At 40.4% G+C, this 27,281-nt stretch overlaps 2 protein-coding genes across 2 annotated transcripts in view; both read left to right on the forward strand.

Annotated features, from left to right (window-relative positions):
• The first annotated feature begins 2,077 nt into the window (after nucleotides 1-2,077).
• Nucleotides 2,078-18,857, forward strand: HHLA1 (HERV-H LTR-associating 1). Its single transcript, XM_010020405.1, has 14 exons — nucleotides 2,078-2,120; nucleotides 3,542-3,601; nucleotides 4,521-4,601; nucleotides 5,465-5,548; nucleotides 5,637-5,720; nucleotides 6,989-7,072; nucleotides 7,599-7,655; nucleotides 7,758-7,844; nucleotides 9,623-9,820; nucleotides 10,319-10,390; nucleotides 10,600-10,671; nucleotides 18,020-18,176; nucleotides 18,499-18,581; nucleotides 18,814-18,857. The coding sequence occupies exons 1-14, from the start codon at nucleotides 2,078-2,080 to the stop codon at nucleotides 18,855-18,857; spliced, it is 1,206 nt and encodes a 401-aa protein (XP_010018707.1).
• A 4,647-nt stretch (nucleotides 18,858-23,504) lies between these two features.
• The window catches only part of OC90 (otoconin 90), a 20,441-nt gene continuing 16,664 nt past the window's right edge, over nucleotides 23,505-27,281 (forward strand). Inside the window, exons 1-2 of the mRNA XM_010020406.1 lie at nucleotides 23,505-23,550; nucleotides 27,246-27,281. Of these exons, the coding sequence (XP_010018708.1) occupies nucleotides 23,505-23,550; nucleotides 27,246-27,281 (82 nt within the window). The remainder of the gene's footprint in view (nucleotides 23,551-27,245) is intronic.

Here is a 27,281-nt window from a genome sequence, read left to right on the forward strand (position 1 = left end):
TCTCTCAGTGTGCACGGGATGCTTCCAAGCACAACTTTGTGTCTCACTCTATTTTGTTTCTCCTTTTACAGGTCTTCTCTTCTTTTCTTTCTCTCCTAAGATGCTTTGATAAGACAGTTCCTTCATATGTCAATCTTCTTGCCATCTCTCTGTCCCTTGGGAATGTGCTCTAATCTGCTACACGTTGATTTTTCCCTGTCCCACCACCAGGAACAACTCTGGGCCAGTTCAAATAAATAATGAAATAATATCCCTGATTGATAGGAAATTACTACCTATCAACCCTTTTACTTATGAACAAGCTCCATAATACCAGACAGGTATGGCCTTGCCTGGGTATCAGGGCCTGTGATTCTCATGGTAGCAATACATTCATGTTCTGCAATCTGGTTGTTGGTCAGATCCCAAATATCATTGCAAGAAGAACCAAACTTAGGATTTTCGATGCTAGACTGGTCCATGGGACACTGGACTCTGTTCATGCACAATCAGTCCTGATCATGGAAAAGTGATAGAATATGAAGTCTGGGGAGTAAGATTTGGCCAAGGCTTTCTCTATGCCTCAGCCCTGCACACGTTGTGCAGAAACAGTGAGTGAGTGTAGGCTTGGGGCTGAGTAAAAAAGATTAGGCAGATGGACTGAATAGATAGGATGAACTGCTTAGAAAGCTTCTCAGAGCTTTGTTTGAATTAGCAGAGCTGGCACTTAAACACTTTTGACTCATTAGACGAGCAAACACAGACATTTCAGACACAGAAATTCTTGGTATCATTTCATCTTCTTCAAGGAAGAGTGTGCTCAGGGGCACTAAGTACAAATTAGCTATTTCCAGAATGTGTTCATTCTCTGGTGAATTCAGTAGGAGAAAGATTTTAAACATTATGATAATAGTTTGTTAATCAAACAGTATTGTCTTCAAGATAATGATTTGCTGCATATTTGCAACATGAGCTACTTTGAGAGGATAAGGAAAAATAATTACCCTTTTTCTGTTAATTTTCATATACTCCCTCATTTTCTGACAACTACAGAGCTATTTGGCATATTCTGATATTACAAAAACAGGAGGGAGCATGTTAAGAAGCAAGGATTTTCCTTCTTTTTTTCTAACCATGCCTAATTAATCCTTTGAAATCTGGAGACCAGCTCCTTGTCTGGATAGCAGAACGTGGTTAATCCCTCCCAAGCAACTAGCCAAGGCAGTACAGGACACAACTCAACGACAACAACTAAATACAGAAATACAAGACTAGGAATGACCAAGCAAGGAACATTTCTGAAAGAAAAAAGAAGAAGTTAGTTCAGTCGATACCTGGCATGAAATGGAACATGAGTGAATTTTATCTTCTTTCAACAGAAAGCACCTGATTTGTCAGTGTCCTTTGGGCACAGGTCATCCTGCCATAGAAGAGGATTGTGTAGATGACTTTACCAAGTCCCACCAAAGCCACAGTTATATAGGACCATAGAATAGCTAGGGTTGGAAAGGACCTTAAAATAATCCATAATCCATGACTAAGATTATCCCAGCCATGGGCAGGGATGCTTCACACTAGACCATGTCGCCCAAGGCTCTGCCCAACCTGGCCTTGAACACTGCCAGGGATGGAGCATTTACCACTTCTTTGGGCAGCCCGTTCCAGTGCCTCAGCACCCTCACAGTAAAGAACTTCTTCCTTATGTCTAACCTGAACTTCCCTTGTCTTATCTTAAGCCCATCACCCCTTGTCCTATCGCTACAGTCCCTGATGAAGTCACTCTCAGGCATCCTTGTAGGCCCCTGACATAGGACTCAAAAATTGAGTTACTAAACTCATGAGACCAACACACACAGAGAAAATACTGATTGTGTGACTTCTAATTCTTTACCTTTTATGCCACCAGTCTTTACTCTGCATCCCAGAGACCTAATAATTCTCTTATGGTCACATCATTCTGGGACCAGGATTGGACAGGATCACACAATACTACAAAGTTTAACACCACTAAAATAGTATTTCTTTTTCCTAGAGCAGCCAAACCTGCTGGAAGTCAGAGTCCATAATGCAGTGGTTCTGCTGGCATGTGGCAGCGAAGATGAGCCTGGGATTTCTGTGTCTCTTTCTGGTTTTCAACACAGGTAAGCATGATGGTTTGGTGCTCCCAGGGTATCTCTTTCCAAGTTGCTTCCACAGCCCCATTTCCACATCAGAGGCAGGCTTGGTTCTTTCACCCTGCATAGGCAAGGCTGATGGGCTGGATCTCCAGGGCTGGTGCCATTCAGCAGGGCTGACCAGGGGATGACAAAGGTCTACTCTTGGATCCCATGCCATGAATCTGGAGTCAGAAAGGTTTGTATGGAAAGAGAGAGATGGTTGGAAGAGCTCCTGCTGCCTATATTGCCCCTCCAAATTTAGGTCGTATAAAGTGAGTTGTTAATACAGCTGACAAGCACTGTATAAGGAGTCAGGATTTACAGGCCTTGTATAACGGATTGTCTACAGGGTATTTTGCCTTTATATATATTTATAAAGAGAGAAGGAGAAATGTACCCAGGGATCATCTTCTGTACAAGGAATAGATTTTTGGATCAGTAAGGACAAGCACCCAGGTTTCACCAATCTAGATATGAACAGCCAGACCATGCAGGCACATCTCTTTCTTCTGCTGCTTTCAGCCCTACAGGTTTAATCTTTCTGAAGAGGAAGCTGAACCCAGGTTTCCTATTCTCTGGTGAGAGCTCTGCCTGTTAGGTTTTAACACAGAGAGGACCATCACCATGGCTGAGGTGGACCCTCACCACCAGCTCCCAAGAGAGGACATCTCTCTGGGGAGCTTGAATGGATTGAGAAGCTGAACCTTCAGAGGGGATGGCACTGTAGCATTTGCTATCAATGGCTCATTTGGAGAGCCTTCTAGATTATACTTTGGAGGCACTCAGCTCTCTACTGATGGGATAAGGAACCTGATCACCAAAGCCCTGCACTTCAGTGTGTCTTGTGATGTCTAAATCACTGCTCTGCATCTTGGGTTTGCTTTGCACAGAGTGAGTCCCAGGAAGTCATTCCTATGTCCCAAGCCCAGCTCTAGTTAATTTCTCCTGCAACACAGCTCTTGAGAACAGTGCTCAGTTGAATGACTGCTCTGAATAGCAAACATGTGCATGCTCTGTGAAGACTTGTTTAGAGTTGGCCTTGTTATACTTATACATACATATGTGTATATATATTATATATATATGTACCTTGCAGTCAGTGTTTGGTGCAGATCTCTACAACAGTTTGCCAATATTGTTTTTCTTTGGATTCTCGAGTTAAGGGGGCAAACTCAGATATTTAATCTGTTTTCTTTCATTAGCTGGCACCTAAAGGATCTGGCTGGTCCTTTAACACATCCTTATTCTTAGGCACCTGATGGGCTGCTGTTGTAGATACTCAGTGGGCTGCTTTGCAGTGCTGATATCCGTCAGTTTCTGAGCTATGATGAATAGAGCAGCAAAGTAACCTAGGCAGAGGGTTCAAGATGGAAAACTGTTTCTCAGCCTCTTTCTTCACTTCACAGCTTCATGCGTAAGAAGAGAAAATAAGAAAGAGAAGCAAGTGGCAGTGCTGGCTACCGCAGGTAACAAGCAGCACACCAAGAGACCCTGTGTGGGGGTGCTGATGAGAGTGGACGTATTGTGCTGGGCATGTCAGCAGATGGGTTCCTCTCTTGTTTTTCTCTCTTCCACGCTATGGACAAGCCCTGCTTCCAGCCCTGGGATGCAGCTTTGAGTTGGTTAAAAATAATACTGATGTCATTGGAAAATTGTATTTATCCCCAGATTTGATTTTGTTCTCATCTCTGCTTTCTGTGCTTCTGCTTCCATCCTGCTCTGTTTTCTCTCTCTCTGTCACGCACACGCAGGCCTCCCTCCTTGCACACACACTGCTCTGCCTCTGCATGCCTTTGTGGGAGGGAAGCAGAAGAACATCTTCAGAAATTTCAACTTGGGAAAAACAAATAAGCAACATCGACAGAAAGAAAACACTTGGAAAGAAGCAGTGTGATTCAGCTGCAGTCCGTTTATTCTGTAGTGGCAGTGTAGCCATCGAGGTAGCTGAAAAAAGAACCAGATCTGTATTTTCTTCCCAGTTCCATGTAGCACTTGGGAAAGAGGGACCTTTCCCAGGCACTTTCTCCTCCTCAGTTAAATACCCACCGCCTGGCACGAGAGGGCACCCAAACGCCAGGACTGGCTCTGCTCCCTGGCAGCCCCCCAAGGGCACACTCAAGGGAAGAGGTGACCAAGAGCCCAACCTCAGTGTTGGCCTGGCCTTGCACTGCCTGCTTGACCTTGCTGTTTTCCAGCCTCCTCTTTACACTCCTGGCATCTTTATTTTCTCACTACTGTTTTATTATTTTTAGTGTATTCCAATACTTAATTTGCTCATTCCGTTTTTCCCATTCTGGAAGAGTTTTTCCATATATAAGCAGGGGATGAATGGCCGTCTCCTTGCACCCTGTGCAGCCATCTGCTCAGAGAGCCCTTCTGTTTCAGAGCTGCCTGCAAAGTCTGTGGATCTGGCTGCTATTAACCTGACAGAGCTGGTGAATGGGATGCTGAACACAGCGCTCAGAGGTAACGGGACAAGGCTGGGCAGGTCACACGGGCTGTCAGCCTGGTGATGAATGAGATAAAGGACTAATGGTATTAGCAGGAGAAGCCATAAATGCATGCTGTCTGCCTCCAGAATTGATTCTAGGACCACGTTGTCCTTGCACATTTACAATGCAGTTAGCTGTCTGCCTCAAAGAGTTTAGAAAGTAGTGTGTGTTTGCATATAGATACAACATAGTTACTTATGGGATGCTGTTAGAAAGCACTTTACAATCCAGTGTAGGTTTGAATTAAAAAAAGAAGTAAATAATAATAATACAAGTGATCCTTTCCTCAGTGGAAATGAGGAAGAATTGAATCTCAGGCAACTGTATAGTATCTGCACATCAGAAGTCTTTTAGAAATTAAATCATAGAATGGTTTGGGTTGGAAATGGCCTTAAAAATCATCCAGTTCCAACCCCCTGCCACAGGCAGGGACACCTTCCACTAGAGCAGGTTGCTCAAAGCCCCTGTGTCCAACCTGGCCTTGAACACTGCCAGGGATGGGGCAGACACAGCTTCTCTGCGCACCCTGTGCCAGCACCTCACCAGACTAATAGTGAAGAATTTATTCCTTCTATCTAATCTAAATCTACCCTTTTTCAGTTTAAAGCCTTTACCCTTTGTCCTGTCCCTACATGCTCTTATAAAAAACCCCTCTCCAGCTTTCTCTCAGTACTTCTTTAGGTACTGGAATTGGCTCTAAGGTCTCCCCAGAGCCTTCTGTTCTCCAGGCTGAACAACCCCAACTCTCTCAGCCTGTCTCATAAATGAGCTGAGCCAAAACATGCTGTTCTCATCATCTGTTTCAACCACTAATAACATGGGTATGTGTTTCTGCAGGTACCAAAAAACTCTTCTCCTTGCTGAGTGTCACGTCTTACAGCTCATTTGCCTTCCACAAAGTATCAGTCACCATTTATAACAGTGAGTGTCTTGGTGCTTTGTGCCGGGGCATTTTCTCTCACACAGCCTGTGCAGCAAGATACTGATTTTTCTCTGTCTCTCCCTACAGTTTCTAATGTGAAAAATGTTGACCCTGGCAAGTTCCCTATGAATTACTGCTACTGCTTGAACAATGTGACAAATGACTTGACAGGTGGGTACACAAGAGAGGTTTGCAATTGCATGTGCTTAAGATTAATTATTTCCTTTGGAGTTGTAAACTGTAGCCTGAATCCTGCAGACTTCATCCTTATGAGTAGCATCACCTTACTGAAGTCAACAGCTATAACTCATGACAAGTGGCTGCTCTGAACTTTGGGGGAGGTTCACTGAACTCAGCCTCAGAGGGCTGCACCCAGCCAGCCAGACTGGAATGGAGCCATCAGTCAAGCGACTTGTGTGGTTCACCCAGCAGGAAAACCTCCCTTTTCCTCCTCAGAACACAAAAGGCAGTGCAGGAGACACAACACAGCCAAAAAGCAGTGCAGGAGACACAACACAGCCACTTTCACCCTCCTCAGATGACCCACATGAGATGAATGAGGTTTACTCTACACCAATAGTCTCCAATAACTCCAATGAGCCCTAGAGTGAAAAGCAAGGATTAACATCTTCATAGGGCTATTTAATGGAGTGTAAAATGCTGTTGGGTAAATGCTTCACCTGCAATCCTCATTCACACCCCTGATCTCACAGTATTTAACATTCTATGGCTGGTTAATGTAAGATATCAAGAGTCTCTCAGCAGCTAGTGACCAGAACCTGGAGTCTCTAAGCTTCATGTGATGACCACACATGAGCCACGATGGCTTTCATGGCTTTTTCTGGACCCACACCTCTCACAAGCCTTATTGCATAATGACCCTGTCTTCCTCGGAGGATAATGGAGAAACTTTAAACTTTCTGCCCCAAATCCAGATCATCTCTGTGGTCAGAGCATCCTCCCAAGCAGAAAGAATTCAGGGCCCAACAGGCCTCACATCTGTCACTCCCTCAGTGAGAACTGTTACTGCTGGAACCTGTTATGAAAAAGACATAACAACATACCACCAATACCCAGATTTTAGTTAACAACAACATCAGTATGTCTGAAGTAAACCTCAGAGGAGACAATCAGATACCTCCTGGATGGTTCTACATGGCAGACAGGCAGCTATTGCAGACAGAGCCTACAGGCTTTGGATCTCCTTCTTTGTGCTAGTTTGGATGTCATCTTTTATATATGTTTCTGCAGAGTATAACAATGGCTTCTTAAGTCCTCTGCAATCCAGCAGAAACATTTTGAAGCTTAAAATATTTTAACAATTGTCATGTACAAGCATATATCCGAAATATGATCACATATAAAAGTGATTTTTTGACTTAGCAGAGATGATAGAATATGTGTTTTCAATCATAAACTTTCTCTGTTTTGTTGTCCAGATTTTACAGCTTTACTTGTTGATATTGTTGGAAACTCCAGCAGTTATCTCACAGAAATTTTCAAATCCACTTCTATTCTCTCAGGTTTGCATTTCCTTTTAATATTTGTCATTGTCTTATTTGTCTGATTTACTCCTGGTGTGGAAACAAGCATAGAAATGTGTATAAAAGCCCATTGCTCTTATTCGGCAGCATTTTTCTTGCAAAGCATGAACAAGATACATATATAATGTGGATATATATAATATAGAGACATGAGTATTTCTATTAGCAGCTATGTTCAGTTTGAAAGTTCGAGTGATTACTATTAATACTGGTATTTGGGAAATTGTGATTCTCAAAGAAGAATTATGGGCTGTATTATCTTAAGAAATCTATTTTCCATGTAAAAACTCTTGTCATTTACACTTTTAATTACATAGAATCATTTTCCATGGAACTATTAGCATTTGGATTGGATGCTACTTCAAGGTTTTTACCAAAAATCAGGTCAGAAGGAAGCTGCAGTAGCCACATACCATTTTGTGTTTGTGTTTTCAACTGTTCAAGATAGTATCATGCAAAGAAAACTGGCAGCAATGACCTGGTTTCCATTTTTTTTGCCTTTTAGTGCGTCAGAGTAATGATTCAGATTGTATCTACATCTGTGTGATGGCAGGGCAGACAGGTAAAACTATTCTACCCCAAAATATTGCCCTACTTATTCTCAGTGATGATTTACATTTAGAAAGAAGCTTTTCTTGATATTTGTAATCACTTCTATTTGCAGGGAGAAATCTGTCTGACTTTTGGGAATTGCTGGAGAAGTCCCCTGCTATTAATTACACATTTTCCAGTAACACGTCTGCTGACCTGGGTAAGTAAATCCTGAGGAATAAAAGGAAACAGCAACAACAGTGAACAACATGCCCAGGTAGCACTTGCAATGAATATGCTACCTTCATAATGTAAAAATATTAAAATATTATTTCATATTATTTTTTATATATGTACACATTATTACAGCTTTTATTATCATTAAAATAGAATAATATTTTATATTGTTAGAAGTTTACTATAATATTTATATTATAAATATAAGCAAAGTTCACAAACTTTTAAATCATTAGACACAAGCTCTGCTAGTGGAGGAACTAGCAAAACTAACCCCACTTTGCTGAGGACACTTCCAGTTAACCTAAACCATACCTTCCATAGCTCTCAGCACAAATAACCTCCTAGCTTCACATGAGTTACCTTCAGAAAGGAGTTGGATGTATTCTGTGCTGTGTGACTCGTCCATCCAACACTGATTTGCTAGGTTGAGCTGCACTTCAGATGCTCCCCTCACATTACTGCCCATGACTATTTCTCATTTTCAGTGCTTGGTTAGAACAGGCAGATAGGTAGTGAAACCAGTGGCCAGTTTACCTCTGCTGAAAGCTGTAGGATGCTTCTGCTAAAACATAACACTTTTTGCCAAAAATTACTTTCCTTAAAGAAGACAACAGTTGTTTCTATTCTACCAGAACCTGAATGGTTTCCTTTTTGTCACGCAATACGCAATGGATGGTGAGCATTCTAACCCTCTCTTCTCATACCTCAAAGATCTAGATTCGAGTTTTTCAAGTGTCATGAGATTACAGGAAGACCCAAACAAAACAGTGGATCCATCAGCAGAACAAGTGTGGACATTTACAAGTGAGCAAATATTGTCAGACCTAAATTTATGTTCTCCTTGATTAAAGTCTTGACAAGTGACCATGTATGTTTGCTGCTCAGCACCTTGATGTTGAATTACAATTACAGAGTAAGATAAAAGCTTGCCCAAAACAGCAGAAGATCAGGTCAGTAAAGCATTGAATAGCTGGAGGATAGAAAAACTATTGTAAAAAAGCCATTTTATTATAAAAAGAAGTTTTCTAACGAGGCAGGCAAGTAAAGAAAAAATGGTTGTTGGTTTTAAGCAAACAGAAGGATAGATTAAACTGTTTCTTCTCCTTTTTTATTATCTTTTTTTTCCCTGTATTTTTCTCTGTCTTTGACTTTATAGGATTTCCAGTTGTGAGTACCTGAACATTTCATAATTTCAGTACACTTATCTTCACCACAGGGCTACAAGATAGAAAAGTGTTAGTCTGCCTCTGTTTGAAAGCCAAAAAGAAGGCTTCACACTTGCCTGCATGTAGTAGAAGCCAAGAGAAATTCAGACCTTGACTTCATGCCTCCTCATCACTTCATCTGCATTGTTCTACAATAAAATTACTACATTTTCTCTAGTCGGTCTGCTGTCTTTTTATAATCTCTTTTAATATACTTTACAGCACACCAGCCTTTAGTATCATTTCTAGCCCCGAGTGTCATTCCTGCCACAAATCGTCATCAATTCTCAACTTCCAGTATCTGCCCTCCAGTACCTCCCTGCTCCCCTTCACCTAAACAAGACCTTCCACCTCTTTCCTCTGTAGTGAAGCAGCTTAGGAAATAAATATAATTTATGTGAAGAAAAAACCCCGAATTTGCAGGAATATTTCAGTTTCTTCTTTTGTTTTCTTACATGTTGTTCCCCAGTGTGCTATGCTTGCTGCTGCCATGGGGCATTGGCATCCACAGTGGGTTGTTGGTGCTCTCCCTCTACCTCTCCTGCTTCTCTAGCTACCAGGATCCCTTTTGCCCAGAAAGAGAAGGAAATTGGCACCTCGATATTCCCACCATGGCCAAAGACGGTTGGAGTGAAAGGATTGGGGTTTCCACCACCTCATGTGGATGCTTCCGGACCATTTGGCACAGCTGGACCCCCTCTGACTGCAGCGGGGAGCTCGACCCCACCACCAGCCCTGCAGCCCAGCCCCAGTGAGTACAGTGAGGAGGACCGACACCAGCTTTACCTGATTGATAGTGCTGAGGTTTGGCCAAAAGCTGAAACCACATTAGGAGGCCCTTCAGGGAGACCCACTCTGGGTCTTCATTGCACAAGTGCTAAAATCAGTTATAGAGTATATCCAGTAGTTTCTTATCCTCTGGGGAAAAACTAAGTCTTGCTCCACATGGACACTTCTGCCATCCAGGTCTTCCCTCACATGTTGCTCCAAATTTGGTGAACAGAGCTGTGGAAAAGCAATATAGAGCTGCTTCTCTTGGTCTCCACTAATGTACCTTCTTTATATCCTACCTTTCCTAGCCCATAAACTTGTCAAGATCTGGCAAAGTACAGCTTTTGCCCTTCCTTTTTCATCTTGACATTTTTATATGCCACTGGAAGTGCTGGGTGAAGGAGCAATACTTCTCAGTGGACAGCTAAATAACAAATATCCCGAATGGCATGAAGCACGTGTCTTTCTGTTCCCACAGATGACACGGATGCATTTTGGATGCAGACAGTGTCTCCTCAAGAAACCAGCAAACTGATGCAAACAGAGCCAGGTGAGATTGATCTGGGATAACAACAAAGTATGTCAGTGGAACACTTATGAAATGGAAAATAGCATTTATAGAAATAGGTGACTGTGAATGTATTTACATGTCAATGTCTATGTAAGTGTTTATTAGTGGTTTGTGACTTCAGAGGGGTTTTTTTCCTTCTTTATTTTTTAAAGACATTAAGGCAAGTTATATTCTTTTCTCTCCCTCAGATTTGCCTTCTGCAGTGCTGTCTGTGGCACCCTACAGGCCTGGTGTGAGCCTGAAACTTTACTCAGCTACCAGTAAGTAGTTGCACCTCATGCAGCAAAAATAGTAGCATGTTTGAAAGTATATCAATACACGTAAGCTTTTCCACACAGAAGCAACATATATATTTCATTTACATGATATTTTATTCATGTAAAACACCCAAAATGTCTAAAAGGGACTGCTTCCATATTTGTTTGAGAATCATACACAACCACACATTCAAAATAGAAATTTGTATTCTATATGAGAATCTAGAATATGTATCACTGATGTGATAGAATTAACATATGTATCCCATGTGTCAATTTTAACATGGACTGATTGTCAGAGAACCTGATAGATAGGTTAGCTATAAGGAAGAAGTTCTTCACAGTGAGGGTGCTGAGGCACTGGAATAGGTTGCCCAAGGAAGTTGTGAATGCTCCAACCCTGGAGGTGTTCAAGGCCAGGCTGGACAGAGCCTTGGGCGACATAGTTTAGTGTGTGGTGTCCCTGCTCATGGCAGGGGGGTTGGAACTAGATGATCTTAAGGTCCTTTCCAACCCTAACTATCCTATGATTCTATGAAAATTCATTCATTCTGAATGCAAGTATCATGCTTTAATCTTCCTATCAGTACAAGTAAAATTATTAAGTCAGTCTGTGCTGCATGGAATCTACAGAATTGCTCTGAATTTACAATGCTACAGAATTCCTCCTCAGCTAAAGAAGGATCTTTATGACTAGGTTTTCAGGAAATCTGACTTCTTCCTTTAAAGCATCAAATACAGAGTTAGAAACTAAGAGTTAATATAAGGCAATGTGTCACTCCACTTAGAAGTATAATATACTCATGTTAGCAATAAAATTATATTTACAGATAAATGTTTAATAAGAGATTAGATGCTTTGAAAAAGTGGACCTGATTCAATGCCAAAGGAGAGTCTGAACGTACTTTGGATGCTGAGCATGTGTGTGTGTCTGAGTCCAGGCTACCTACACCCAAATTAACAAAGTAGGAGCAGAGTTCAGGAGTGCAACAGGAATAAATCTCAGCCACACATCTCAGTGTTGGGGAAAGAAGACAGCTGGTTCATCTCTAGGTGCCAGCATCACAGACACCTAAAAACTAGGTAAAATGCACCCCATCCTGTAGACATCTTTAGTACTCTTGGCTCTTTCCACCCAGTCTGGTGTCCTCACCCTCAGTGGTTACACTGGAAACCCAGCCACTTTGTCCAGCTGAACAGCAGGCAAGGCACAGCTGACGTTGCATGTACATTAATTACACTTTGTGGTTATATGCTCCCCACTAACATGGTAGTTAAGGAAGACAATTTGAGGTATACATTGGCATGTATGTTCCAGCACTGCTGCTAATATGGAAAGCACATTAGTGTTGTAATGTTTTTATACTGAAGGAAAAATTCAGACTGCCTGTCCTGGGATCCAGATAAAATCTAAGTGCCTGTACTCCAGACCTAGACGGTGATTGTCTGCTGTTTGGTGCAGCAAAATAGGAAGAGAAATTTGGAAGCTACCACTGAGGTTACTGTGAAATGTCCTATCACACAGTTCCAAGGTTTTCTGGCATTATGGCTGTGTCCTACCAGTTTGAATGTTTAGAGCTGTAGTGGAGCTGAGAGCTCATGGGATGCTCTGGGAAGAGGCTCTTCTTGATCCCTGCACTGAAGTTGACTTTGCTGCTACCACAATTGAGTGGAAATAGGAGTCTTGCTGGGTGGTGAGGAGTGCCAAGAGAGAATTTTACTGTGAGGATGATGAGGCACTGAAATAGGTTGCCCAAGGAAGCAGTAAATGCTCCATCCCTGGCAGTGTTCAAGGCCAGGTTGGATGGAGTCTTGGGTGATATGGTTTAGTGTGAGGCATCCCTGCCCATGGCAGGGATAATCTTAGTCATGGATTATGGATTATTTTAAGGTCTTTTCCAACCCAAACTGTTCTATGATTCTGTAATTCTATGAATTTGAAATCTATCCCTCAGCTGCTTGTGTTTCTGTGCGGCCACTGTCTAAGAGATCATAGTAGTGCAAAGATAAAATATAGGACAAAATTGCAGGGATCTTCATTTAGATTGGATACTAGAGGAGTCTAAAGAAGTAAAATGCCAGTCAACTAATACTTTTTCAAAGCTTTGTTTGGACATTTAGGAAATACAACAACAACAAAAGATTTAATGATAATAAGAACAAATAAAAGCCTGAAAATTCTGAAGGACGGTAGGCGAGGAGAGCAATGACAAATGATTACATGGTTTGTGATGGATTAGTAGGAAACACGGAAAATAAATGGCACCATTCTGGTATTGTCAAAGGAAATCGTGGGTCTTTGATATGGATTCCTAATAAATATGACTAAGAGAAAACTGCAGCTGATATTTTGCCTGTCAAAACAGGAGAGGCAAAGGGAAAACTTGAGCAGCAGCAGCAGGTTTTTGCATGAAGGGAAACTCTGCAGCCTGGTGGTCCTTCCCTGCTAGTGGAGCTGACCCAGAGCATCAGGGATGCAGCTAGTTCCCTGGCTCTGTGCAGGCAACCCTCCGCCTTCATTTTGGAATTACTTGGAGGTTTATGACACAAGTTGTAGCCTGGATTCCCTGCTAATCTCATCATTTCTAATGATATTTTGAGTACTGACTTTTCTTGACTTGTTGCTGAATTCCAACACAACTTTACTTGCCTGTGAAGTGTTTTTAGGGAAGCAAAACATATTTGAGTCAGATTTTTTCACAAATCTTCAATTTTTCTGCTACTGGGAATAGTCACATAGTAGGTGAGCAGTAGTATCTTAGTAGTATCTTAGAGCTTTGGTGTCACTTGCTTTTTCCCTTGGTTTTGCTGTTGTTTCCTCTTGCAACAATCCAAGACCAGGACCCTGTGCTGTTACCTTTTGTAGCTTTTGCTGATTCTGATCAGGTTTTTCACGGTTCTCAGTCCTGCTCTGGTTGGCTGAGTTTATCAGTGTATGTTGTGCTGCTTGTCATCTTTATTTTCCCCTTTTAAATTATTTTTTTAGCCATACTATTATGAAAGAAAGCATTTGAGAGCAGACAGCTCAGTGGGGTATCCATTTTCAGGAGTAAATAACGTTATCAGAGGTAAAAATACTGACTATGGAAATTAAGGTTTGACAACAGCATCAAGTGATCATAGAAACACAAGTCCTGCAGAAAGGCAGTGTCATGGAAGAGGGAGAGGAAACTATTGCCTGGGAGGACTGACAACGGTGCAGTAAAAACCCTATCTCCTGAGACATGTTTCCAAGGAGAAAACTGAGTCAAGGAGCAGTTCTTAAGGTACGGGAATTTTTGAACTATGTAGATAGGAAGTCAAATATCCTTTTCTAGCTTTCTTTCGTTTTACTTGTGTTGAAAGAGTTCAAAGCACCAGAGTCCTCACCCCCCATGACATGTATTGGTTGCATAAACAAAGTAAGTCAACGTCACATCACATGAATATAGTTTGACATTCTTGATGGTACGAAGAATTTCAGATGAACTAGGTCTTACTGGGAGACCTGTCTTGATCTTATCTTTACTGGGAGCAGAGGAATACACTATGGTAATTCTCATCATCAAAACTTCTGCACAAAACCAAAGTTCTCTCATGTCTTTTCTTGCTTTGGTTGAGTTCAACTTGAGGGTTAAATAATGTCCAGCCAGCTGGATGTTGTTAGAGTGTGTGACTGAACTTGTGGTGTGCACAGTCCAGAGTCTGCCCGTGTGACGATATCTGTCTGTTGGGAAGCCCTACTCCCATGGTTCCTGAAGAACCATGGACTGGGAACCAGCCCCTTTTGAGAAGGCTGGGAAGCATGGATTTCAATAAGACCAAAGAATGGGGCCACTAAACGCCTCCCTGTCAGAAACCAGGATGACAGAGGCTGTCTGCCTGCATACATCAGTCATGCATTTGGGGAAATAAATTGAACAGTGGGATTATAAAGCAATGAAGGGCATCCACAGTACTCTGAAGTCTGAGACATTATCCCAGGAAGTCATTTCTTAAATCACAAAAGCTTATGTGAACTGATAAAATATGCAACTGTGCATATTGGAGAATGCAGGGAGGGATATTGTAAGTCTGAATTATTCACAGTAGCCATATCATTGCTTTTCACTGGCAGCAGAATTTAATCTCAGTGTCAGAGAGATGTGATACTGAGTTAAAAATGGAAAAGTCTGTTTACTGCAGCAGGGAAATATCTGCCCGTGACAGTAACTTGGTAATTTCAAATAGAAAAGAGCAGAGCTCTGCACAAGGAGCTGTGGTTCCTACATCTTCTGTCCCCTTTAGGGTGACTTGATCTCTTAGGAAAGAAAATCCTTAGAAAGGAAAGTTCTGACAGAAATTCCTACTTTTAACTATTTTTTCTAAATTTCAATCCAAATCTGTAGGAACTTGTGAATTGAATAAAAAAAAAATACATTTCACAGTAAAAATTAATTACAGAAGAGTTATAAAACATTAATATGAAGCACTGAAAAATTTCATTCCAACAATGATGTGAGTATACTATCCAAGCCAAATAAAATTAAATATCACACTAATTGACTAGGATTTTCAGCATTAAATAAATACAGCATTATGTAAATGCAATATTAATTTAAAATCAAGTGATTGTCAAAAATTAAAACCAATTTGTTTAATTTGCAGCTTTTCTATTTGACTTCTCTTTCCCACCTAGATAAGTCCAAATTGAAACTGCAGTCATTCAATTTACATTTAGTTAAAGCAGAATTTCTGCTGGCAAAACATAGCTTGCATTAAGTATTTAGCACCTGTTAGGCAGGATAGCAAGTACCCACTGCAGTGGAAACTGAGATTCATTGGAGGGTGGCCTTTAGCAAGTTTTAATTATTCACAGCACCTCTAACATTACTTTTCATGGACAACTTTTATGAAAACCTCATTGCCTCACGCTCTGATGTTCAGTTCTTAGCATGAAGAGTGTTTATTAAAGCAAGAAATCATTAATTTCTAAGTGCCATGGAGTGGGAAAAAATCAAGGTGTTACAAATGCTAATCCTAATGTCCTAGGTGGACAAAGCCTAATCCTAATGACATTTATGAAACGTTGCTAAGATTAAGAGAAAAGGGGGCTCTCTTGTTCATCCCTAAATTATATCTGATATTTGTGCAGTGCCTTTGACACACAATCAGTTTGCAGAGGGGCCCATGAGTTTGGGAGCATCAAGTGTCTGCCCACTGCTCCAGGACTCCTGCTACCTTGGAAAGTGCTGGCAGGAGAAAAATAGGATCACAGGGATCTCTTTCAGCTTGGCATAGCCTTTATTTTCCTCCTGCCCATGAATGCCATTTTATATTAAACTTCTTGTCAGCACTAGACAACTCAAGCTTATTTCAACAGAACTTCATTAGACCAAATTTAACCTCCATAACCTCTCCTATCACATAACATAAGATGGCCCAAAGCTATAAAGCATGTGAGACATGTGAACTGGGAAATGCAATTACACTGTCTAAAGGGATTATACTCTGCAGGTAGGGCAGTTTTATCTGCACATGGCCAAAGCCTGCTGCTAATTATACAGTGGCAAAGCCACATTGCAGCCACCTTCACTCTGCACATTCGGGCTCTTCCACCCCAGTGGTGCACGTGAGGGGGACACCCATATGATTCACAATGTGCCCTCTCATAGGCTGGTCCCTGGTTATCTTTTCAGAGCCCCACCGTGGTGTTTGCAGAGATATCCTTTATATTTGGAGAGCTGATTAGGAGAGACACCCCTTTGGAAGGACTGCTGTATGCAAGGGACTGCATGATGTGCAATATGCTTGCAGCTCCCCAGGGTCAGATGTGATGTGCAGGGCAAGTGACTTCACTAGTGGCTCAAAGCATGCCCTCACACACAGCATCTCCTTCTCGGAGCTTGGCTATTAAATATGCAAAGGAGACATGGTTACAGACCTGTTTTAGCCATGCCCTGGTATTCTTTTAGCATATTGCAAATATTGTGTTTATTTTTGATAGCAAGTGCCTTGATTCTGCCCTATCGTAACCCAGTTGGTCTCTAAGGTACAAGATGATGTGTGACAGACAATGTTTTGGAGAAGCCAAGACTTTGTCAAATGTTAGTTTTTTCTCTTAACATGATGACAAGAAGCCCTGAAAAGCTGAAAAGAGCCTCAAGTTTCCTTCACCTTTTCTCAATTTCCCTCATTTTCACCTTGCCTCCTTTTCTCTTTTCTATAACAGAAAGGAAGTCTGAAGAGAGATTGTATTTGGCACTGAAAAACCACATAGCAATTCAGGATTTTGTTATAAGCTGCCATCACCTACTTTGTTATATTACTTTTTCTGCAGTCTGGCACAGCTGCATTTGCTGCTGGGATGAAATGTTTGATGCTCAAATGTTTATCTCTTGCTGCTGATGGCAGAAGATTCAATGAACAGAGTAAACTAGATATTGTCCTTTAAGCTGGCTCAAGAGAGGGGAAGAGGGAGGTCATTGCCAGGTACACCATTTCCCTGCATTTTTCTCAAGTTAAAATAATATGGTAGTCACTTGAAGGAAAACCACACTGATTAAACAGCTGGCTCCTGGCAGACAAATAGTAAAATAAAGAATTCTTTTCTACGTTCCTCTTACTGCAGGAGAAGATTGACCTTTTCTCCTTCAGTTACCTGTCAGTTTTAATGAAACCTGTAGGAATGTATTTATCTAATCTTTACCTGTCCCTAAAAATTGGGCTGAAATGAACTTATTATTCAAGTCACTAGAAGCAAGCAGAAGAAAGCTGACAGACACAGAGAGAGACAGAGAAAAAGCTGTAACCGCTGCATAAATCATGCTTATGTTGTTAATGAGGCTAAAAAAAAGTGATGGTGAGAACAGTGAAAGCCTGTTTGTTTATTAGCTCAATCATATTTAATCTGGGATTCAGATTTAGAGGGTGAGGGTAGAGAAGCATGAAGAGCTGGAAGTGAATTTGTCATTAAAGTAGCATGTGCAAGAGAAACTATCAAATGTAACAAGCGTACGGTGCTGTTCTTTGCCCTGCTGGTTTACACTGTGGAAAAGTGATGCTTCAGTGGCAACTGAACCTCCACCTAAACAGGTAATAATAAATAAACTACATCTTTAGAGCTGTTCCTTACATTTGTGATAAATGAAAGCAGTGTGGTTTTAGGTAACAAACCAGTAATGATAAATAATAAGTAAGTTGGACAGAGTATTTGTGCTTTCTCTTGAGCAGCTGTCAGGCTGTGTATTGTTTTCAGTTATCTGCTTCACCCAGATTTAAGACACCTACATGGGCTTATTAACCTGCATGTTTCTCATAGCCCAGATAAGGCGTCGCAAGACATCTAATGGGAGAAGCATTTGAACTAGTTCAGAGCTGCCTTTTTTTCTAGGGTGTTCACAGGTGATCCTCAAAGACTCCCGTGTCACCTCGCCTCCCGTCACTCTCCTAGTGCAGAAGATCAATCCCTGTGTGATGGAGCTGTGTAGGTTTTTTCAGCTGTGCCTCTGTGTTGGCCAGAGAAGATATTCGAGGAAGGAAGGCATGAGGTAAAGCCTGGCACTAGTTTTTCCTTCTCCCTCTGCTCAAAATACTCCATCAGGCTTTTTAGAAATGACAGTTTTCAATCACCAATGTTTATTTCCGAGAATCCGTAGCTGCTGGCTGAGACCCAATTGACTAAGACCTGATCCAGCTTCCAGTATTCAAACTACATGAATAAAGCTCAGCTGAATTTTTCCAAGTATCTAACAACATCATTAAGATCAGACTCTAGCTTTTCATTTCCATACTCAGTATTAGCAACATGATGTGCATACAACTGTGCTTGTGAAAGATAACAAGCTACTACTCTCTTGACTACATCCTTAGGTACTGTGTTGAATACTATTCCTGGTTCTTGAGAAATGCAAATTATGTCTGTGCAAGAGTCAAAAGAGTTGCTTACTCCCAAAGTAAGTACATTTTCTCTTTGTATCTCTACATATTTTATAATGAAGTTATAACAAAAATATTTATATACCCACAGAGCATTTTCTGTCTTTCATCAGGTATCTCTTTTATCTGATAGTGATTTTTTAAGGTATTAAAAAGGAAATCATTTCATTTATTATATTAATTAAAATTAATTCTATTAATTTTCCTTGTAAAACCTCTTCTAACAACAGTTTTTTCGTCTTCTTCCAGCATTAAAACAAAAATGCCTTAAAAACATCTGTACGTCAGTCTAGAGTACTGGGGAATTTTCCTGTGAATTGGAAGATTGGAGGCAGTTTTAGTTGTCTCATTTCTCAGCGTAAAAATGAGGATGCAACATGTTATTTGCAAATATTTATAACAAGGCAAGCTATTAACCATATGCTAACCTAGAAATGTGTCTTCCATTAAGGCATTGTAAAATTAATGTGTAAAAACAGATGTATTTTATACAAATGATGTAACCATAATAAAAGCATTGAAAGGACTTTAAAATTGAATTATATGAGGCATATTTATATGGTTGGGTAGTGAATATGGTTGGGTACCAAATAGTTCATTCTAGTTTCTTTACAATTAAGAGAATTAAAAGTAATAAACACAAGATAATTTAAAAGCTGAAATACTGAAGACAAGAAGGGTCTTTCCTGGTGTTGAACACATGCAGATTATCCATTATTCCAAATCAAGAGTCTTCAGCAACTCATCAAGTGCAGAGATTCACCAAGTAAATTGATTCACACCTCTTGTGCTTTCACTCTGTGGTAAATTTGTGGGAACTCACCAAGATTCACCTCCTGCCTTATGTGCACCTCTGGTGAACTAAAAGCAGCTCTAAAGAAAGGAAAGAATAACCAAATTGCAGCAGCCTATATTTCACTACACCAAAGCAATGTGATGCTGATACCGACCCAAAATACACCATGAAGCCATTAATATTTCAAAAAAATAAGATTATTTGCACTACAGCTGGTGCACATTGATATTTCACTGGAGAAATATGTGTTCAAAGTAATATAAAGCCAAAAAGAAAGGTGGCACCATAAGGAAAGTTGCCCCCAGGGAGAGGTGGGATGCAGCAGCCCTCTTCCAAAATACATTTCCCTGTTGTGCCCAACAGCATGAGGGGAGCATTTCTGTCACATTGGAGTAGCACCAATTACAGTTGACACTGCATGTTAGGCCAGTGGAAGAGGTAGGAATGTCACTACAGAGAATGTATGAATCAGGAATATGAACACAGCCACATTACTGCAGTGCTGTGGAAGGATGGTCTGCAGCACCTCTCCTCACCCAAGGGAAACCAGTTCTGCTGTAAGGAGCTGAGCCAATTACACCTTTGTGCAACTGTTGCTTTTAAATCTCACAAAACCATCTTAAAACCTGAAGACATGATTCAAAAATATATATATATATTATTTCTTACATTTTTATCATTAAGTTTTCTGAGAGCTCAGGCAGAAGGACATGAAAACAAGAACGTAAGGGCAGAAAACAACCGTTAAAGTCAGTGTGACTTTTTCTTAGGTTTTAATAAAAAGATAATATCAAAAATACAAGTATTTTTGGGAAAGGCTTCCATTTTAAAAGATTGTTTTAATTTTAGCTTAATAAATTCAATCAGCTCTGAGTTGTAGCACTGGTCTCCACACTAAAGGGCGCTTTGTGTTTTTAAGAAATCATTCTGTGTTTTTCCTTCAGGAATACAAGTCCCTGGACAGAGTGCTAACCCGGGTAGTGCAATAGGTTGTACCTCAGCCATGGCTGGCACTGGGGTAGGTCACAACCATCTCCACTCTAAGGTCCTGGAAAGGCCTGGGATCTATTGCCCAAGCATGTTCATGGGGACTGAATTAGAAGATACCATGTAGTAATGGGTGTCTTGTGAGGCTGCTGAGAAAGGATTAATGGTCCTGAATGACACCTTCTTGTCACAGTAGTTTTACTCACATTTGGTTTTCCCAGAAGAATAATGAAAATGAGAAAAACTTCAAAATAAGAGAAGGAATGAAAAAACAAGGTTCCATGAAAAAAAAAGAACACATTTTCTGCCTTCAAAAAACGTATTTTTTTTTACCATATTCCAGGGCTTTTAGTCCTGAAAAGCATCTGTATGTGTTTGGCAGAAGTACAGAAATGATGGTGCCGTATGGGAAAATCAGGATCTCAGAGGACTCATGACCCTGCCCGAATAGCTAATGAATGCAAATGTCCATGATTCCAAAGCCATGTACAAATGGCTTTGGAGTATCTCCAACAGAGGGGAGTAAGAAGGAGGCTCCACAAGCTCTCTGGGCAGCTATGGCAGTGGCCAGTCACCCTCATAATAAAATAGCACTTCCCGTTGTTCAGAGGGAACCTCTTGTCATGTCACTGGGTACCCTCCCTTGAGGTATTTATATACATTGATTAGATCCCCCTGAGCCTTCTTGAGGTTGAAGAGTCTCAGCTCTCTCAGTCCCTCCTCATATGAGAGATGACAAGTGTTACTTTCACACAGAAGTCTTTGTGGCCCTTTGGATTGTCTTAAGTTTGTCCATGTCTGTCTCATACTGAGGAGCCCAGAGCTGGACACCAGCATATATTGGTGTCTGGGGTTGTACTTCCCTATGTGGAGGACTTTGCTCTTCTTGTTGGACCTCATGAAGTTCCTGTTGGCCCATTTCTCTAGTCTGTTAAGGTCCCTATGGGTGGCAGCATGACCCTCTGCTGTATCAGCCACTTCTCTCAGTTTGGTGTCACCTGCAAACTTGCTGAGGGTACACTCTGCCCCAGCATCCAGCTCATTATTGAAGATGTTAATCAACACTGGACCTTGTACCAACTGCTGGCCTCCACTACAGGTTACTGGCCTCCAACTAGATTTTGTGCCTCTGATCACCACTCTCTGGGCCCCTCTGTTCAGCCACTTTTCAACCCACATCACAGGGCTCATTCAGCCCATATATCAACAGCTTCTCTATGAGGATCTTATGGAAGACAGTGTCAAAGGTCTTTCTGAAGGTCTTGGAGGACTCAAGCCTTCTGTTCATGTATGTGCTCCATCCAACATGGCAGTGTTCAAGGCCAGGTTGGATGGAGTCTTGGGTGACATGGGCTAGTGTGAGGTGTCCCTGGTAGGAGGGCTGGAACTAGATGATCTTAAGGTCCTTTCCAACCCCAATTCTTCTATGATTCTATGATCCTATGATGTATTTCTACAATTTCCAGTTTGTTGGACTTCTCATTCCTCCATGCTAAAACTCAGTGGACAGTTTGCCTTTGTTAATGGCGTCTGTGAAGGACAGCTGTGTCTGACCCTGGCAGAAAGCACATACTCCTCATGAGGAGAAGCCTTCCCAAAGCTCATTGAGTCATCCTTCCCCTGGATTTCACTCAGCTTTGGATCAAAGCCACTGTGGATAGATGAGAGAAAACTTCTCAACCCTGAGGAATGCCAGTGTTTAAAGCTGTGTAAATTTTCACTCATCTTTCATCACCGAACACTACCTCTTGCTAAGCTATTAAAGCCATATTCACATGCCTCAGAGATCTTGTGAGTGATTAATAACAATCAGATGATTGTTATTTAATTACAGCCAAGAGTATTAGGCAAAGTTATTACACGGTGAATGCACCTGCCAAACAGAGTTCTCAGTATAGATCCTTTACATGGCAGGAGCTACATTACTAAAATACACTGTGAACATAATGACTCTAAGGAATCTTATGAAAGAATTAATTAATAAATGTTGAAGTGGGTTTGATAAAGGAAGTGATCACATGGGTGAGGTATATATCCAAGTGGGTATAAATAACTTAGTACTGAGTTTGCTGGAATCCATTTGTCCTCCATCCAACTGCTTTTGAATAATATCCCTCAAGGTAAGTCTTTCTAGAGGTACTCTATAATGCAGGAATCAGGAAGAAAACAATGTAGAATAAGCTATTTGGGATTGTGGAGTTGTAGACTGAAGTATAGGTAAGAGATTTGGGATAGTAAACTATAAATATTTAGAGCTGTTAGATTTATAATCTGATTTCCTGATGAAACATCACAATTTAATAGACATTAATGCAATATTTGACAATAGGAGAGCAGATAATCAACAGTAGATACATATTTGAAAACTGATAAAGAAACATTAATTTATTTGGCTGTAAAAAATTCCGTGCCTGACTTATAATATCATTGTAAACCTGGGACTGTAGGTCAAAGCCAGTCTATTATCTGTCATTTAATAAATACTAGTGCAAGGCTTCAGAAGAATTCCTTACATACATTTCTGTAAGGACAAGCACAGCTAGAACTTAAAGCTCTAAACAACATAAGAGTTTAGGAAAAGATATGATACATCAGGAAAAGATATGATACATTAGATCAATCTCAATGAAGATTAGAGTAAGTATTTGACTACAAAGTGGAAGAGATTTTTGTGATGTGAAGAAAATTGGTATAATGGATCGCAGATAAACTGGGTTCAATAGAAGTAATCCCACAATGTCTCTTTATTTACACATTGTTTCACAATATCTGCTTTTAAACATAATGTGGAGAATTGTTTAAACATCCCATTAGATCACATAATATATTGCTAAATGGACTTTCCCTGCCTGGGGCTGAGTCTGTTGGCTCACCTAAAGAAATACTGAAATACATAGTGTTAGTCAGGTTTATAGAGGACATAACTGGTAAAATCTGAAGGATACATAAGGTTCATCATTGCAGTACTATGTGTATTTACTATAAGGGTAAAAACTAAATTGTATCAAGCAGGAATATGGCCAGGCTACAAAACAATGATTTTCTAAGCTGATGTTTTCCCACTCCCAGTTCCAAGAGGTAACATTCTGCCTAATACTTATTTAACTCTCCAGGAACACCAGTCTGCTGTATGACTTCTTCTTGTCTTTGGATTAAAATGATTGTAATTCTGCTAGTGTCTGTGTCAGTGATGTTGTACAGTGGTAAGTGACAATGTATTTTTATGATTATTTGAAATTTATACCTAAATACTATTGTAATTTATACCAAAATTACTGTTGTAAGACAGAAGTATACCTTCTGTGCCCTCAAACCTGGTTGTTCAACCCTCAAATACACTTAAATAAGTTTATCTATCTATGGAGTACTTATAAAATATACTTTTCTCAGGACTTGTAGTAAAGCAAGAAACATTTAGTGGGCTTAAAAATGCAACCAAAAAATTGCAACTTTCCTTCTGCTAGCATTTGGTTTTTATATAAATCTTCAGAATCCAAAAAAGTTACAAGTTATATATAAAGAGATTCTACTCAGTCAATACATGTGTATTGTCTAAATTCTCCAAAACTTTCAGTGCATCCTGAAATATAACTCATGTTCAGCTAAAGCTCCTCCTTCAAATCTGACTATGAGTAGGGTTTTTTCTTTACATAACTGTTCAGATTTCCAGCTCATTCATGGGTGAATGAGATTCCCAATGACAGGGATGGGGAAATACTTCAAATCTCTGCAGTCTCTGCACTGTGTAGGAATGTCATTAAGAGCAGCAGGTGAAGAGAAGGACTCTTGAAAGGTCTAACACCATTTCTAGTCACTCCTTGGAGTTATTTCTAGAGGGGAAAGGAAGCTCAGCACCTTGCCATAGGTGTCGTAGACCAAATTCTGCACTGACCAACTTAACCAGTCACCTCTCTTCTAAGGGGTTGCATGCATGAGAAGTCACTGAAGAAAAAGGTCTAACAGAAAACACATGGGATACAATATATTGATAAATCTGAACCTGAAAACTCCTACTGTATGAATAGAAAGCAGTAAGAATATCATCATTTCCCACTGCAGTGACAGAGAATGCCAAAATACCTACATCATTTATCCATTATGAATAAAGGGGTATTTAGTCCCCAGATGTAAAGGGAGTTATATATTGGTAATATCTAGAGTACTCAGAAATATCTGGATGCTCATATATTTTTCTAAATGATGGTTAAAAGAGATTTCTCCCCAAACCTCAAATGCTGTGCCACAGTTTCTAGTAGTCTTTTCCCCCAGCTAAGCTCAATCTGAGATCAAACATTTAAAATGTTACTCTTTTTAGGTTTGGAGGGAATTACTGATTTATATTAATGTGGGATCTATTCTACTGATCTCTGCTTTGAGACTAAAGCAAGTCGCTGTGCGTGAACTAGCATCTTTGTGAGGAGCTGATGTGATTTACCTTGAGTAAATCAAATAGGTTGGGTTTGCTGCAGCCTGATTTATCCTGGCACAGTCAAGGTTTCTGCTCCCCAAGGATTATAATGACTTCCTCCGTGCCCTAAATTATGACATTTTAATTAGTCAAAATTGCAAAACACAACTGGAGGTTCACTGATGGTTTTTGGTGGGCTTTATTCAGATAACACTGCAGAAAAGCATTGCAACATCACAGACGCAGTCTGGAAATGTATTTACATGTATCTGAAAGTTGAAAGAAATTCTGTGGATAAGGTATACAACTGAAAAACCCAAGAGCTGATGTATCATAAAGTATCCTCAGGACAAGTGACAAGCCAGTTAGCAGGTTTTAGAGAAAAGCAAGAGAAGTTGACCTCCCCAGTGTCTTCTGAGGTTTAAAGGATGGAGTTTTGTAGTGCAATCTTTCACTGGCTCTGCAGGGAACAACACAGGACCAAAAGACATGACAGTAAAAGAAGAAAAGAGAATAATTCATCCAGAAAGTATTTTCTTTTCATCCCTCCCATGACAATTCAAACAAAATGAAGCAATCTTGTTGGCAAACATTGGTTCATTGATCTTGACTTAAGAACAATTAGAAATATCATTCTTTGTAATTAAAGGATTAGAAGAGCCACAGGTTTACTGAGCTGCTGACCCTCTGACAGGGATTTGTCTCTAGGGGAGCTTCGAACATGTATGTGTTAATTGGGTGTGTGCAAATTAAGTTTGCTGAGAAGAACTAAGTGTAAGTGAAGGATGCTGGAGCGATCACAACTTCAGCAGTTCTGTAACGTGGCTTTATCTATTCTCTCCTCTGCTTCATTTCAACTCATTGGGATTTTCATGTTTTCCAAAGATTTGCTGAAAGAACTAAATGACCACTGGCTATTCATCAACAGATACCGAGTCTGAGCCATGGGGTTATGCAGTGTGCCAAAACATGGCTCTAGATGTGCTTAATAGAACATGGTTTGGGGAAGGATGTTTATCATTACAGAGGAAATACAGGCTTTAAGCGAGAAAATAGGGGGCAGTTTTTCTTTAGCAAGCATGTGTACAAATATATGCCATTCAGTGACATTTATTTTGCAAGGCACACCATTGCTTCACTTGAATCTGATTTGCTCACGGCTGTCAAGCTTTCAACAGACCTGTTTCAGCCTGTGAAAAGGCCAGCCTTTATCAGGAGTTGTTTTCTGGTTTGTGGAAAGCAGTCCATCATCCCCTCAGACCTGCTGCAGTGAAGGGCATTTCTGATGGATTGATGGTCTTCTGAAAGCTTTTCATTGTAGGCAAGACTTTCAGGAAAAGAATAACATAAGAGGAACCACCTCTTCCTACCTTCCTCAATCTCGTATCCATATTCTGCCACTAAACTTGAGAAATGAGTTGCTGGAGGTGTATGGCTCTTACCATGAACATCTTGTTCACTGCACAAAAGTTGTAAACATCCTGAGAAGCCACTTAAATACGATCTAAGGAAAAGGTCCTATCTTTTCCTAATCCTTTGCTAAACATAGAATTAAACCTCATATCTATAAACCCCATTACTCCGCTTCACTCTCTCATATTTACGGCAGGAAAATGCAACAGATTAGCAAGATAACTGTCAGTTCTTTCCCAGAATCTTTCATAGAAAAAATGGACAGCTTTCCTAATGCCAGTGCTTGTGAGACATAAACTATGTCATGAATTTAACATTAGGTTTTTTCTTCAGTTTTCAGATCCTTGAGCCATTAAATACCCTTGACTTATTACCTTAAGAAAAAAAAATCAAGTTTAAATAAACCCGAAGTAACACATTCTTTCCCAAAATCATGCAAAAAACAAGAACAAGGGGAAAAAAATAGGAAAGTAGAGAACAAGTGTTAGTTTCACCCTAGCTCAGGACATGGCAAATAGAAAGAAAAACGTGGGAAATATATCACAGCATCTTCAAAAGGAAAAATGTAATTAAGCAAGAAGTAGTTTGGGAAGAGAGGCAATAAGGTAATAGGCAATAAGGACTCAGAAAAATGAAACCCTTCAAATAACCATGCTTCAAATAAGAGCACAGGGTTACAGAGTAGAAACATTCGGGACAATGAAAGTAGTTGGGCAACTAAAACAGTTGTGTTATACAACTAAACTGATTTATCCCAGTAACCACTGCTCCTCCGAAGAGTTAGCACACCTAACATACAAGGGTTTGCACATCCTCATTAGCAATACCTCAGTTTAACAGAGGACTGCTCTTTAAGCTGAAGTCAATGTGACTTACCAGTGTGCTTCTGTTGTTTCCTGGGTGAGGATGGAACCAAGCAAGTGTTTCATGGCTTTGATAAAGACCTCACTAGTGTAGGAAGGTATTCAAAGTGCCTGCAGTGTATGTGTCATAATGAAGTGTATGTTGGTGATGATCTGTTTGGGGGGGGGTTTATTTATTTGAAAATCTTTTTCATCTCAAATGTGTTTGCTGAAGCAGGTGGCCAAGCTTTGGAGAAGCCAGCATTCCTTC

Source organism: Nestor notabilis, unplaced genomic scaffold (genome assembly GCF_000696875.1).
Source record: "Nestor notabilis isolate BGI_N333 unplaced genomic scaffold, ASM69687v1 scaffold8148, whole genome shotgun sequence".
Lineage (NCBI taxonomy): Eukaryota > Metazoa > Chordata > Aves > Psittaciformes > Psittacidae > Nestor > Nestor notabilis.

Coding starts and splice junctions, on each gene's coding strand:
- HHLA1 (XM_010020405.1), top strand. CDS start 2,078: ATGAGCCTGGGATTTCTGTGTCTCTTTCTGGTTTTCAACACAG. Junction 7,845..9,622: donor TAACACGTCTGCTGACCTGG/GTAAGTAAATCC, acceptor CTGCTTCTCTAG/CTACCAGGATCCCTTTTGCC. Junction 10,391..10,599: donor ACTGATGCAAACAGAGCCAG/GTGAGATTGATC, acceptor TCTCTCCCTCAG/ATTTGCCTTCTGCAGTGCTG.